The sequence below is a fragment of the Oncorhynchus masou genome, chromosome 13 (assembly GCF_036934945.1).
Source record: "Oncorhynchus masou masou isolate Uvic2021 chromosome 13, UVic_Omas_1.1, whole genome shotgun sequence".
NCBI lineage: Eukaryota > Metazoa > Chordata > Actinopteri > Salmoniformes > Salmonidae > Oncorhynchus > Oncorhynchus masou.
In genome coordinates this window covers 41,097,761-41,113,670 of record NC_088224.1, presented here as the reverse complement: position 1 = coordinate 41,113,670, position 15,910 = coordinate 41,097,761, and the positions used below count along the sequence as shown (strand labels likewise).

Genomic DNA, 15,910 nt, shown 5'->3' with positions numbered 1-15,910 from the left:
GAATTGCTTGTCTTCTATCACTAAGTGGCCCGAAACTATAGTGCTGTCTTTTAGATGATTTGAAAGGACAAAGAGAACGTACATAGGAAAGGAGATATGCTGACATGAGGATTGCCGATGCCCTGGAGCACTCCAACATCTGCCTGGGCAAAACTGCCTCTGTCCTCTGTCCTGCCCAGGTGTGCCATGAAAGCAACTGAGAGAGAAAGGCAGAATCTCCTCAGCGGTTGGCTGGCCATATCAAATGAAGCTTTATTTGTACAGCACATTTCAGACATGGAATGCAAGTCAATGTGCTTAAAAAAACAACAACGAAAATAAAAGCTGAAATATTTACTACACAACAAACACAAGATAAAAAACTAAAGAATGACAAAAAATGAATGACTAAAAAGCAACCTGAGGAAAAGCTAAGCTAAAGTTGTTTTATGATCTCTTTTAAATATGTCCACAGTTTTGACACCCCTCATGTTCTCTGGCAGGCTATTCCAGAGGCTGTGAGCATAATAACTAAAGGCTGCTTCTCCATGCCTCTTGGTCCTAGGCTTTGGGATAGTTAAAAGGCCAGTGCCAGAGAACCTGAGGGACCTACTGGGTACATAACTTAAAAGCATGTCTGACATGTATTGGGGTGCACAATCGTAAATTGATTTAAAAACCAATATAATAATCTTAAAATGATTTCTAAAACTAACAGGGAGCCACTGCAGAGACCTTAATTCCGGTGTAATGCGTGCTTGCCGTCTGGTCTTGGTCAGTACCCGCGCTGCAGCATTCTGTATGCTATGCTTTGCTGTTGACCAATGGCTTTCGTGGGTAAACCAGACCGAAGACCATTACAGTAGTCAAGGCTGCTTGTAATAACAGCATGGATGAGTCTCTATCAGCCTGAGAGAGAAACGGCCGCACCTTGGCAATGTTCCTCAGGTGGTAAAAAGCTATTTTGCTCACATTCCTAATGTGTGATTTGAAATTTAGTTCCGAATCTAAAACAAAACCTAGGTTTTTTACCTGGTATTTTATCTTTATTGTCTGTGAATTAAAATGTGCGGCCATATTCTCTCTCTGTGCTTTGGCTCCAACAATAAGTACCTCGGTCTTGTCTTGATTTAGCTGGAGGAAGTTGTGAGCCATCCAAGTATATAAATCACTATTACAGTTTAATAATTTATCAGTGGAGCTAAAATACTCTGGTACCTTCACGTCACGTTCACCTCACACCCTGAAAATGCTTTCATCTCCCAACTGAAACCTGCATGCACGTACACTCGGATGCACACACACACACACACCTCTGTCAGTCCACTGTAGTGTACTGTATTAAGCTGTGTCTATGCTCAGGTAGCTACTTTTTTCCCCACAAACCTGCTTATTGTCTGCGGGAGGCCTCTACAGACGGCAGCTCAAACCCCAATTCTTTGTTTACTTTCATGATTTGTTGAACAGCCTACCTGCTATGCCCTACACAATGTCAGACCGTGTCAAAAGGAACAAACGTGGACGAAAGCGGTCTTGAGTGGCAGGCGAGGAAATGAGAGAGTGCATCCCCATGATCCCTGAAGAGAAAGAGTGAGTGAGGGAGGGAGTCGGACCCTTCAGCGGCATGCAGGCTAAGCTTGTCAGAGGTGCGGAAGGCGAAGCAGTTCTCTCAGGTTTGGCCGACCAGTCAGAAATGTCAGAGCCATCACTTTCCATCAGCAGTGGGATCATTCATAGACCTGCAGCTCTGAAATATGAGTGTTAAAAACACATTCCACTGTCTTCTCTTCTGTTTCTCTCCCAACGGTATTGAAATGTTACGCCACAAGCATTTCGCTACACCCGCAATAACATCTGCTAAATATGTGTGTGTGACCAATACGATTGGATTTGAAGGTTGGAGTAGCAGTTAATTCATTCATCTGAGTTTTTTTTTTTTTTAAAGAAGGATTTCAGATTTGTTTGTTGGTATTTGTTATCTGTGAAAAAAATCCATATATGTACAGTATATAGAGGGATCACTGCACGTTTGTGACATTTCATTGTGTGCAACAGTACTTATGTATGACTCAACAGTATATCAGAGGGTGAACTGAAATTCCAAAGATTGGCTGATAGATCTCTCAACTAAGGAATAGAAAGATAAAGGACGTCTTTATTTAAAGAATCGCTGGTGGGGTTCATGAGGTGCATCCTGTATAGTACAGTACACGCTCCTCCCTCCCGGTGACTCAAAATGAAACCCTGGTGGCAAAAGAGAGAGAAGAACCCCCTTGACACACAATGGAACTGTTCCAAATGTTCCAATCCGGAATATCTTCAAGGACAATCAGCTAAATAGTTTACATTAAGAGGGGCTGTGTGAAATCGATTGCTGAAGGTGTTATCTGCGCTCGCAAAAATGGCTGGTAATTAGTCTCGGCTAAAGGAGCATTAGTGAGAGAGCAAGATGGATTTAATCCTTAATACATTTTCTCTGCACTGCAGATACAGTAGCCTCATGAGTGTCTCTCCCTCTTCCTCTACATGCTATATTCAGCTAGCTAGTCAGACCACTATCTTAAGGCATACCTAGCTAGACTTCTCCAACACTGGTGCTAGGCCTGGGCCTGACTGAAGTCCTATAAGGACACTGTTAGCATGTGTGCTTTTGGAGCAACTTAGGCTCTGCCATTATTTGTTTGTGCATAAACCTCAGCAATAAGGCACTTGAGTAAACTGCAGCTGTTGACTTTGAGTTTGGACTTGTGTGTTCAAAGGTAATCTGCAGGCAAACTGGCTGTGAGTGGCCGATTCTGTCCAGATGTGTGTGTGTTTAGAGATTAAACTACTGCAGGGATTGATAATGTCAGCCAATCAGCTCTGCTTGTTCAAAAACAAAAGGAAAATCCTCACATGGAAAAACTACTGTGTTCTTTCAGTTGAGGCTCTTGAACCTAATGCCCCTTTCAAAGCTTTTCAAAGGCATCTTATCAACCAACCACCACTGTTTAAATACTTGTATGTCTACGGCTTGTTTGATGGGCTCTGACAAAGTGATTTTATGTGCTTTATTACAGAAGCTCAAACAGAAGAACCAACAGCTGAAGCAGATAATGGACCAGCTCAGAAACCTCATCTGGGAGATAAACTCCATGCTGGCTGTTAGGAGTTGAACGGCAAACACGGTGACACAGAGAGAGAGACACACAGGCGCAGGCGCGCATACACACACACACACACACACACACACACACACACACACACACACACACACACACACACACACACACACACACACACACACACACACACACACACACACACACACACACACACACACACACACACACACACACACACACCACAGACTGGAAGACATGGTTGTTAGCTGGATATCTGACAGGGTCCCTCTGAGGCTGATGCTGATGCTGCACTTTAGAAATGCAGGCTTTTGCAATATACCACCCTCAGTCCCAGAAAAAGAGGGTGAAGAAAGCAAAGAAGAACGAAGAGAAGTTGTGCGATGGAGAAATGCTGATACACACTCACCGTACAGTTTATTAGGTACACCCATTTAGTAACAGGTCGGACCCTCCTTTGCCTCCAGAACAGCCTGAATTCTTTGGCGTATTCTACAAGTTGTCTGGAAACGTTTCACAGGGATGTTGGTACATGCTGACGCGATGGCATCATGCAGTTGCTGCTGATTGAATGGCGGTACATTCATTGTACATAATAAACTGTCCGATGAGTGTACCGTAATTTCCGGACTATAAGCCGCTACTTTATTCCCACGCTTTGAACCTCGCGGTTTATACAATGACGCGGCTTATTTATGGAATTTTCCGCTTTCACAAGATTCATGCCGCCAAAAAACTGAGCACCGTCACATAATGTGATGTAAATCGAGCGCGCTCAAACTTCCCATCATTCTGATTACGGTAGTAATTTTGTCACCCTCATCATGGCAAAGACACAGAGAAATGCATATGATGCAGCTTTCAAGTTGAAGGTGATCGATCTGGCTGTTGGAAAAGGAAATAGAGCTGCTGCACGGGAGCTTGGCCTTAATGAGTCAATGATAAGACGTTGGAAACAGCAGCGTGAGGAACTGACTCAATGCAAAAAGACAACAAAAGCTTTCAGAGGGAAGAAAAGCAGATGGCCCAAAGTATTTGCAGCCACTCGACATCAGTGTAAATCGTGCATTTAAGGTGGCGCTACGTGTTCAGTGGGAGGCTTGGACGACAAGTTGGGAGAAATCCTTCACTAAAACGGGCCGCAGGCGAATAGCATCTTATGGCCAAGTCTGCCAGTGGGTCCTGACAGCGTGGAGCATTGTCAAAAAATCCACTATCATCAATGGGTTTCGAAAGGCTGGACTGCTGCGTGTTGAAGGGGCAGCATGAGCTCAGCGGGGTATTTGCCTCCGGATGAAAGTGACGAGAGCGACAATGAAAACGATCCAACATCGGATGAAGCAATTCTGAGGCTATTCAACTCCGACACCGAAGGAGATGACTTCAGTGGTTTCAGTGCACAGGAGGAGGAAGATAGTGACCAAGTTCATTTGTTTCAATGTACCGGTAGGCACCTGCGGCTTATAGACGTGCGGCTTATTTATGTACAAAATACATATTTTTTAATAATTCAGTGGGTGCGGTTTATATTCAGGTGTGCTTACAATATGGTTATTAAGAGGACTTTCAGAGTTATAGTTTATTTAATATACTAAGATATTTGACAAATACTACATTTACCCATTTAGAGTGGTTTTGAAGTTCGATTTCCTTCAAGATGTGTTTGTACATTCCTAAACCATTTTAACTCAAATGATATACATGATGACATGTTTGTGGTGAAGAAGAGCACAGATCTGTGCAAAAATACCATAAAAAAAATCATAAGGCACATTGCTGAAAAAAAGTTTTAAATTAAATCACTGCTAGCTAGATTGAGGTCTCCAGTCCCCCCCCCCCCTCCACATAGATCTGTTCTCTTTTGCACCAAGAACATGGTACAGTGTTGTGAAACGAAAGAGGTTTGTGCTTTTGCTTTTTGCGTGTGGTTGGCTGCTTGATGTTGACGTGTCAATTTAGTATCTTCTGGACTTTATCATTATCACAATGTCTGGTTAACTTTAGGAATTCTATGGCACTATAAATCCTGCTGTGATTTAGACCAACACTGTTTCTTTCTGTTCTATTTTCATATCTGTGGGGCTCACTGCTCACGAGAACAGCCAGATCAAGTAGGGACGTCTGTGGTCTTTGTGGTCTTTTTGGATTGTCCCCAGGCTTGAAACACTTTTTTTATTACAGGCAGAAACAGTGACAGCCCAGCCAATAAGAGACATAAGCAGCTGATTAGGGCCCCGTGGTTGCTAGGGGCCCCCGACCCTTGGATTGAATGCCAGTGTTATGATACTGATGATTTGACAGGACAGATGGTTTGTTTACAAAGCTGATGGTTCGACAGTTGTGGCTAGATGGAATTGGTGAAGCTCCGCCTCAAGGGCAGAACTAACTTGACTGGTTGGATGAAAGCTCAGGGGGTGGAGTTTTCAGGGGGTAAATCCTGTTGCCATTTCAAATACTGATTGCGCCTTTTGTTTTCCAACCTTACCTAAAGTTCTTAACGAATGATATTTCTAATCTATTGACTTAAAGCGGTTCAGTCAGACACTTAAATACGTGAAAATACCAGAGCAGTGGATTGGGCAATGGGGTAGGGACCAGAAGGTCATAGGTTTGAATCTTTCCAATCAATGGCCTTTTCTCAAAGATTTATTGTTGCCTTTCCCTAGTAGGGAATTCTCACCCTCAACACCCAAACCATGTTTCAACTCTTGCTAGTGGGGTTGGAGAATATTCTCTAATGTTTTTCGATTGGGATTTCAATTTGATGGTTGAATCTCATTTGTTGCTCTCCGATTCCTATCTCCTTGCCTCCTCAAAATGCACTAGAGGAGAATATACAAGGGCAGGAACTGCAGATATTCAAGGAAATACAATGAGATTCACGCCGACCCGTTCCCAAAATATTGTTGTTCAAGTTAATATCGCAAACATACCAAATCAAAAAATATAAAACGTATAATCAAGGAGATTTGATGAGCCAAAGAAATGAATAACCCAGTGTGCTAGTGCATGGTGCCTGCTACATCAGGGATGTGGCTTTGATTCCTATAAGAGATGCATAAATGCAAGGGCATAGCCAAAGGTTGACCACACAAATTAACCATGAATAGGCAAGGAGATCACAATTCAAAGGTTCAGGAGGCAAGTTTCAGGCAAAATAAAGGCTTTTAATTATTAACAGTAATGACAAACTCCGTGTCGGAGAGCTCTCAGTGCAGGCCAGGTGCTGCCTATTTAAACCATAATTAGGACAGGTACCCTGAAGAGCAGGGGGTTCTGGGCCTTGTAGTCTTTACCATGATGGCCATCATAAGGCAGACGCCCTGTGGATCCCGGTAGCATGGACCATCGGTGGAAGGGCTTGTCACATCACGTGTGGTAGTGCAACAATATGAGACAGGGGCTATAAGCAATTAAAATAGTACTTTAATAAGAACGTTATACATGGTTACAGGGAATAGAAACCGTAAAAAGCATGACAAAAACTTGTCAGGAATGTGGGGTAGGTAGCCCAGGTAGTCTTCTTTACAGTCACAATAAACCCGTCACATTTTTTAGATTGCTGTCTCGACTAACTTGCATAGCAATCTAAACATTATGGCCAAATTACCAACAAGGTAAGCAGGGAACGTGCCCAGGAGCCTTGACCTCCAGGAGGCCTCCATTGATTTTGCTAGTCACGCAGATGGCATAAGTCATGGCAAAATTTATAGAATTGCAGGAAATTGGCTTGTAAAACGGCAAACTTTTCTATCAAACCCATGGCAAAACTGCACATTTTCTCTCCACCGCCAAGAGGGCGGCACTAAAAAGTTACCAGCAAGGTTGTTTTGTTTTGCCCATAAGGCTAGGGACGGCCCTTGGCGGAACGGAGGAGACTGGAGCCGACAACAGAGAAAGGGCTATCAGGTCTCAGATATTTATATCAATATCAGCTTCAGATACGATTCCGATAAATAATTTAGAAGCTGGTTTGGGTCCTATCCAAGTTGTGTTATGAGGTTATTGTCCACAGGGAGATGGTAGAGGACATAGGATGCATCCCAAATGGCACCCTGTTCCCGATATAGTGCACCACTTTTGACCAGAGCCTATGGGTCTCCGGTCAAAAACAGTGCATTATGTAGGGAATATGGTGCCATTTGGGATGTGCACATAGCGAGAAAAGCAAAGATGCTCTTCCACAAAGTAAAAATCAATCGCTGGATAGTGGATCATAATTTCTCTTCAATGGTATAATTCCAACCTGGTTATGGTTGAGGACAATGGTGAAGGACTATCATTGTATGGTACACAAGGAATACATTCTCATTCGATTGAAAGTAGAGTATATTGATTTGTCTGTTTATTGTAATAATGGGCCTCCTTGTTTCTGCACCATTCAAAACAAATTATTTGCCGACATTACTATGCTTATGTTAAACAGCAGGATACACCTTGCATCAAAGCAAATGAAGACACACTCACACATCTATGATCAAATGTATTTTTTTTTATATAAATCATTCTTACAAAATCTTCATTTTTCTATTTCATTTATTACCCCTATAAAATTAATTTGTTAATTACAAGGTAGGAGGGAGGAAGGCATCAGGACAGCTGGAAATTAAGTCATTAAAAATAGCTCGTCTGTTTGTGATACAGTTAAGTACTGATAAATAATTCCATAGAAAAAGTGGTCATGCAGGCGCGTTGTTGGTCGTCAACACAGTTTGGTATCCAACAGAGAACAGAGGTGTCGTGGATGAAACAAAGTGGTGATGAAACTCCAGTGTATGTTGAGATTAACGAGACCCTTATATGGTGCTCCTCTTCTGACTAATGGTCAAAATGGCAGTGTGTGTGTTATCATGAGCTCACAAACCAACATTTTTTTTAAAGGCACAATCAAGGACAGTAACCATCCTGCACATCCAATCAACCACACTGAGAGGCCATGCATTGCTAAACCATTAGAATGTCTGGTATCTTATGGTATTATGGAAGGATATGTTTAACTGAGACAATCTACTGTTGTATTACAAGGTCATATGTCTATTTCATTCAACATTACCATTTTGAGTAGACTATATTTGTACCAGATATGGTCAGAAAGTTGCCAGTTTCCCCAGAAGCATCAATGAGTATGCAGACGTGGACAGTGACAAACATTACAGTGAATCTGAGAAGAGACATACTACAGCAACAAAAGAAAATCCTTGATCTGTTACAAGAGACCCAGCTGCATATTGTAATACAGTTCACAGAATCTAAACGCCCACAGCAACTCTAATTCTAGATGATTGGTATCATCTCATCTCCTTGGTGATTCTGAATTCAATTACATGGAAACTTTATTTCTATAATGGTTGCAATTGCTCTACATAGGGATGTTTTTATTCAGTGGAAATGAAAAAATATATATTGACAACAATGTGGGAAAAAGGAAATGTACAACTTACAAAATCAGAATCTTTTTGCTCATCAACTGTTCCCTCAGCCAAGAAATCCTGTTATTTCCCCCTGTCTATTTCATACGATACACTGTCTGGTTTTGTTCACATATGAAAATAAATATACATGTTTATGTACAGAAATGAGTTAAGATCTTCTGAAATGTCTCTGGTTTCACCTATGAAGTCAATGTGCAAGACTGGGGACTTTCTCTTTTGAGATGATAACAAGTTCAGACAATCCTAAGAAGGCTTGACATGAATTCAAACAAAGATGGTTTACTGAACTTCAAACGGGGATCAACGCTTTTCATAATCATTGAGATGCATGTCTAGTGCCAAGAGATCCAAGTCAGCACCAAATACAACGTAAATCTCTCTTGGCCAATATCAAATCATACAAGTTCATTCTAAACTCCTTCTCCCAGAGTACATTTCCTGAAAGAAAATACAAACATATGCAAAAATGTAGTGAAAAAACTATATGCTGACAATATACCAGCTACTAAATCTAATCTGTACTGTAGTATTACATGTTGATGATGATAATATCATATATGACATTGTGAGAACGGCAAGAGTAGATGGCCCACCGATGACAATATTAACTCATTGGCCATGTATAAACCTAGTGGACACTGACCTTCATTGATTGTATCCCGATATGAAAACTAAATCAAATGTGAAGGAGTCTATAACGACCTCAATAAGAAATGACAGAGATACAACAAAGGGGAGGGGAGGGGGTGGGGGGGGGGTTTGAAGAAAATGGATAGTTGAGCTTTGGCTCACAGCTGACACACTATTGTCCGGTTTCCCTGAGCCAGATCCAGCATAGTCCTGAACTAACATTATTTTCAATGGAACATCATTGAGAAAATGTTTGTTTTTAGTGCCCAGGACTAGGTTTAATCTGTGTCTGGGAAACTGGCCCTTTAAGTTCAGTCACCTTCACAATAAAAAGGTCACTAAAGCACACTACGCTACTTCAAGTCTTCAGACATTCAAGTACCCGTTCAAGTGGACTGGCAGGACTCTGGCGTGGCACAAAGGCAAAAGCCTCTTCACAATAGGATATCACTCGACAGCCATGAACTTCCACATTTCTTGAAGCCATTTCCTTGAAATTGCTCAATAAAAAAATTTAAAAAATGGTCAGGACAAATGTAGTTGAGCTGGGATGAGTTGGTATTGTGAGTACAACAGCATCACAGGAAGACTTGGCGCAACAGAAATGATGAACAAAGACTGTGGTGAAAAACATTACAACGACAAGGCTAGGTGAGGGGGAGCTGGTTGTCTTTTCTCTGTAAACCTGGAGCCAAAGGGTCAAGGTTGTGGGTCACTGCATCCAGAGCAGAGTCAGACATGATTGGAAATATAGAGACAGAAGGTTTCATCAAGGGCTGCTCCCCAGGGAAACCCAACACTTCAAATGAAATGGCTTTCTCTAATTGAACACAAAACATATGTCCCCTGACGAATGGTGTAGGAGATGGCTATGTCTATCGAATGGCTTTGAGGCTTATATTTCACCAGCATCATTATGATGTGGTGAATCTAGGAAGAATAACAAATATTACAGAGGGCATTTCAACTATATAGTATCTTCTACTGCTTTTGATATCGATTTATGGGAAATATGTGCAATAAGCAATTTAAAAAAGGCAGCACTAATGTGAATTTCGGGGACATGGCACAACAGACATGTTTCACACTTACATCTCCAAAACACTACTGTGGAAATGACGCAGGCAACTAAAGAACTGGTTAGGTTCTAAATTTAGCATACACTCCTTCTGCCACGGTAGTGCTCGTAAGCAATAAAGGGGAAATAAATGGGTGAAAAGGGTTTGGTTTAGAAGGCAGTGTTCTGCTCCATTTCATCGAGAAATGTTCATTTTGCTCATTCCGACGGAGGGAAAGTACTCTGTTTGGGCTTATGGTTGGATGAGCTTACTTTTAGCCTCTGTACACACACTGGAGCTGAACTTTTGAGGAGAAAATAAACACATGAGAAGAAACGTAACACTGCTTTTGAGAGTTTTGAAGGAAAAAAGGCTTATCGTTACGATAAATCGGACAGAAATAGAAATCAAGCTATCAGAAATTCAAGGAATGAGCATAGAGTTCATGTTTCTGTGGGTTTTGTGACTGCCGCATGGCAATACGAGTGGCACCATTTCAAAATGGCATCTTTTAATCTGTCCTTCCAGTAAAAGACTAATAAAACTCTACTTTCTCGACCTTGGCCGCCAAATGCTGAATTTGATTAAATCATGGAACAGTTCTTAGGAAGATAAGACGCCCCCAACGCTTCAAACCCCAGCGAACACATGGGAGGGAAGTATGGATCGAAAAATAAGGAAAGAAATAGTTATAGGGTTTTCCCAGGGTCCAGAGAAGGGGCTGGTGGTGAATGCGTCAGGGGTTCTGACGCAGACATAGGGAGGTCATGAAGGGGTCAAGGTGAGGTTAGGAAGGGTTGTATTGAGTCTAGGTTACCAGTCCGTGGCAGATATGATCTGTGGTTGGGTTGTCATGTTGGACACCTCCCTTCCTCTACCATCCTGCACATGAGTCACAGGAAGGTCTGTCATCATTCGTTCCTTTGTGGCATTCATACAAAAAAAATATTATATCTAAGAGTCTCATTGTCAGTAGTTTGTGTGTTTATGTGAACATACTATAGATCTGTATATCCTTTGTGTGTGTGTATGCGCGTAGTTCTCCAGAGACCGCAATTTCCCTTGTTTCACTTGTCAAGTCCTATGGTCATTGGCAATGTGCTGAGTGGAAGACAGAGCTGTAGCGCCCCCTAGGATCAGGCTCCAGGTTGGCTGACTGTCCTACTGCCACTGTCGTGGTCCTCCTACGGCTGCTCTCCAGCGAGTCCGTCTGTTACTACCGCTAACGCCTCCCCCGGCCTCTCCAGCAGGGGGCGCACGTCCTGTCAGAGCCTCTCGATGTCCCTGTATTTTTTGCGCAGGATGGAGACCTGGTCCTTGAACAGCACCGGGTCCAGCCTCATTTGGGAGTGGACCAGGGGCATGCCGCCAAACCAGCTGGCGAACTTGTTCATGCACGTCTGCCGCTGGGCGAAGTGGTCCGGGTCAGCCCAGCGTGACGCCCGCGACGACTGCACGGTCGGGAGGAGCGAGAAAGACAAAGGAAAGATAAGTTATTGTTTGATAATAGCAGCATGTCATGACACTAAATCATATCAGGGTTTCTCAAAATGCTGGGTGGGGTCTAGTGCTGGGCGATATGACCATAAATCCATAGTGATAAACTGACCCATTTTTTTTGTTTTAATGATAAATCAATGATAAATACATATTTGGGATGGTGCGAGAGCCTGGCGATATGGACAAAAGGTAATATGGCCATGAATGTAACTATTTATATATCCTTTTTTTATGGACAGTTACTTTACATTAGAAACAGGGCTCTAGACAATTATTTTTCTGTGCCAAGACAGACAACTGATATTGTAGCCTATGACTAAAAATGTAAACTATTTTATCCAACATATCCAGGAAATCCATGATTGATATGCAACCTGCCAAAATTAGGATCTAGAATTATTAGATTTATTTTTTGGGCTGTTCAGAGAATTTGCCGACATCTTATTGGCCTTTAGGCTGTATTATTCACCACATGAGGAGAGTGGGAACTCAAAACACTTAGCTAGATTACTAACTGTCAATATGATGGCTGCTAGTGCGCTAATTGATAATATATTAGTAACATTTAGGCTAATGTCCTACAAAAACTGTCACAACCATACTAACTACAGCCTACTCTGGTTTTAAAGTGATTTTCAAAACTGGAAATGACTTTCTAGCCCAAGTCAGGGGCATTTTCTTGGACCCCAAGGCACCGCAAATCTAGGTGTTTATAATGTTTCAACTTTTGAAGATATCATAGTTTTAACTTGATATATTTTCTTCTACAAAACGTATATGCTGACACTGGTATTGTGCTGGAGATGATGAAAATGAGTGTTGAAAAGTGGTGGAGTTGAACCTTTGAACTTCTCCTAACCAAACCATCAGTCCTAGCTTGCTATAATGAAAAATGATTTAAACAACGCCAAGAAAGTTTCCAATTCGATCTTTGCTTTCAAAAGCAGCTCAAACATGTAAAGAATGAACTTCATAGCCATCTAATTATTCTGCGAATCAGGGGCACAACTTTCACTGGGGAAGGGCGGAACCCACATTCTGAAATGCCATTTTTGTCCCTCCCAGTTTTATTATTGGAATGTGACACAAAACGAGGCACCAGTGTGCTTTAGGACCACGCAGATGCCTCCCGAGCGTTAGGCTAGGCTGTTTGGCGTATTTAGACGGACTGGATTTAGGACCCCACCTACACCACAGAGCGGACTGACAAGGTTGTGTGAAGGCAAAGCCTCTGGAAGGCTGGTTGGACCTGCACGGGAGAGTTGATTAGAGTTCAGCAGTTACCTTACCAGCTACAGTTCTAACAGGAATAGAAACTGGCTACTCTTTAGCTGCGTGATGTAGCTGGCAATGTAACTGCTGTTTAACATTAAAAAAAAGCTAGTATTGTAACTGACATGTAACGTTAGCTAATGTTTCATCCCCTCTCAAGTGAGGTGAATTTATACGCTACGCTAGTGAGTAACGTTCGCTACCACAGCCAAGTCAGCTCTGAGCCCCTAGTTATCTGTCAGATAGTAATAATAGCCACCTCATATCGCTATCTAACAGCAGTTGTTTGTATGAACATGTTTTGCAGGCTTTGTTGTGTCACGTTTCAGAAGTAAATGAAATTGGCAAGTTTTTGCCAGTTTATGTACCGTTAGAGAGAGCTGGCCAAAAGTTGGCTTACAGTAGCTATCAAACTAGACCTGAACACAACGATGAAACCATCGGCCAAACAATAGAAGATTGATATTCTGAAGTTGTTTCAATGCAATGGGAGTTGTATTAGTCAGTATGTCAATGTAACACTATTGATCTATCAGTTTCCCGAGCAAAAGTCCCTACTTTTCACACGGACACAGTCATAAACAACTTTAACGTTACAGGTTTCACTGTCATGGTGCACAGTGGAGGTCTGTGCTGCTTTCTGTCCGACTCCCACCCGCTAACTTACCGCAAGAACGGGTCCCAAACCCAACCACAATGTTATTTTAGGCCTATGTGACGCAGCTCACTTGCCAGCCATGGTCCCAGCAATTTGGCACCCCATAGGCAATATCAAATGAACAAAAATAATTTAAGAAATAGGTTAAATTACCAGAGATTCTCACATGGCCCTTCCATTGTATTACTGGGCTATATCAGCCAATATGCTCGATGTAGTTTGAAGAGAGCATTTGTTGGAGAGACTTGCACTTTCTCTCGAGCTATTTGTATAGCCTACCTTTAAGGAGTGGGAAGACAGAGAAATATGGGTGATCAATATTTACCCATATTTCTACGCAATGTAGTAAAGTATAGCCTAATCATAGGTCTATTTAGGAAGTCCATTTACATGGAAAGATAACTGTCCCGTGTTTCTCCGACCATGTATACATAGACGGCTCTATTTAAATCGAGACCACAGGCGCACCTGACCTCGCAGGTATGGCTACTGAACTGGAGGCAGCAAGAATGATGACTGACACTTGCTACGTTTTTAGGAGGCTGATTTGCAGGCAGAGACAAATAAATGATAACTTGTTGATTTAAAAAAAAAATACATTAAAAGGCAACGCTGGCACATAGTCTAACCTATGTGCGTGCTGTGCTTTTTCCCTTTCAAATTATGATGACCATTTTTTTTTTATTACACTTCGACTCACGTTGGTTGAGCGCCCTCCACTTCTTTTCATTATCAATATTTATTTACAGACACTACAGTCTAATCAGATTGAAGTTAATTTCATATTCAAGTTAACTGCCATGTGATTCTCTGCTCATGTGGGCAGCCCTACTCTATTTCAATGAGACCACACATACTGTACTAGGCACACTAGAACTCTCACGCCCAACTAGGAGAGGTAGGCTACTGAAGTTGAGGCAGAGAATTCTGAGTGTGAATAATGCACACACAAAAAAAGTGCTTCTAATACAATAGGTAGGCTAACGCGTACAAAGCAGAAAGAGAGCTGTTTCCAAATAATCTGTGGGACAACAAAAATATTTTCATCCCAAAGTCATCTGTCTGACTGCCAGCAGCATGAAAAATGCCAACCGCATATCACAATGATCTCTGTTGGGACCCGCAGGTCCCGCAGGCATCCCGTGAGAATGCTGCTCTCAAGTGCTTATTAACTGGATCAGATGGTGACAGGGGTCCCAGCAGGGTAAGACAGCCACGGAGGACCAGTCTACGGAGCTCAGGGGAATTTTGCAGTATATTTAGTGAATGATATAACATTCTATCTTGAATTGACCTACAGTAGCTACAGGGCAACAGTTTTAAGCTTAAAGCTACAGTCTGGGATCTGGGAATCGTGGTTATTTCAATTATTGAACCGTTGATTTTATTCTTGGACAATATTATGTATACATGTACATGGAGGTAATTCTTTGCCGTGCCTCATTTTAGGAGGATCAGATGGTGACAGGGGTCTCAGCAGAATCAGGCAGCCAGAGAAGACTAGTCTGTGACAGAGGTGAGGTACATTTTTGAAGAGATAATAAAGTGTTGTCTCTGTCCAGCAAACAATGGATGCTATTTTAAGGCAGTCTGACAAACCTCAAAAGTTGATTTCTAAACTGTATCAAAGGGCTGTTCTCGATGACACAAAACATAAATGTGAGGAAAACCTGGGAGATGATGATGATGAATGATATGTTAGAATGCCCAGTCATGTTCATATAATCTCAGACCATCCGTAGAACATACCAGTGAAATGGAATATCATGCACAGGTGTTTATTTAACCTTTAGGCAAGTCAGTTTAAGAACAAATTCTTATTTTCAATGACTGCCTAGGAACAGTGGGTTGCGTTGTTCAGAACGACAGATTTGTACCTTGTCAGCTCGGGGATTCGAACTTGCAACCTTTCAATTACTAGTCCAATGCTCTAACCACTAGGCTACGCTGCCGCCCCCATTTGCATCTGTTGGGGTCTTGTGAAGGCTGTCTGAATTCTAGCATAGAGTATGTTCTTTTATCTAAGCATGACTTCAGATTCTCCTTCTCCCTGTTTTTGTTTGCTAGGAAATGTTGATACTGGAGACTTATCAGAAGAAACTTGTGTAACCAAGCCAATTCATTGCCATTATTTGGACGGTTGGTTATCCTCCCACAATGTATGGAAGAAATGAAAAGTTATGTACAGTATCACTAGATGTGTTTTAAGATTAATTAAGGGTATACTGTGCAACTTTCATAAGGTCTGGATGCCTTATA

The 15,910-nt window shown here is 42.0% G+C and overlaps 2 protein-coding genes across 2 annotated transcripts in view; one reads left to right on the top strand and one right to left on the bottom strand.

Annotated features, from left to right (window-relative positions):
- Positions 1-5,140, top strand: part of med30 (mediator complex subunit 30) — a 35,659-nt gene extending 30,519 nt beyond the window's left edge. Inside the window, exon 5 of the mRNA XM_064983887.1 lies at positions 3,039-5,140. Coding sequence (XP_064839959.1) covers positions 3,039-3,134 — 96 coding nt within the window. The 3' untranslated portion in view covers positions 3,135-5,140. The remainder of the gene's footprint in view (positions 1-3,038) is intronic.
- A 1,365-nt stretch (positions 5,141-6,505) lies between these two features.
- The window catches only part of ext1b (exostosin glycosyltransferase 1b), a 112,554-nt gene continuing 103,149 nt past the window's right edge, over positions 6,506-15,910 (bottom strand). Inside the window, exon 11 of the mRNA XM_064983885.1 lies at positions 6,506-11,672. Coding sequence (XP_064839957.1) covers positions 11,487-11,672 — 186 coding nt within the window. The 3' untranslated portion in view covers positions 6,506-11,486. The remainder of the gene's footprint in view (positions 11,673-15,910) is intronic.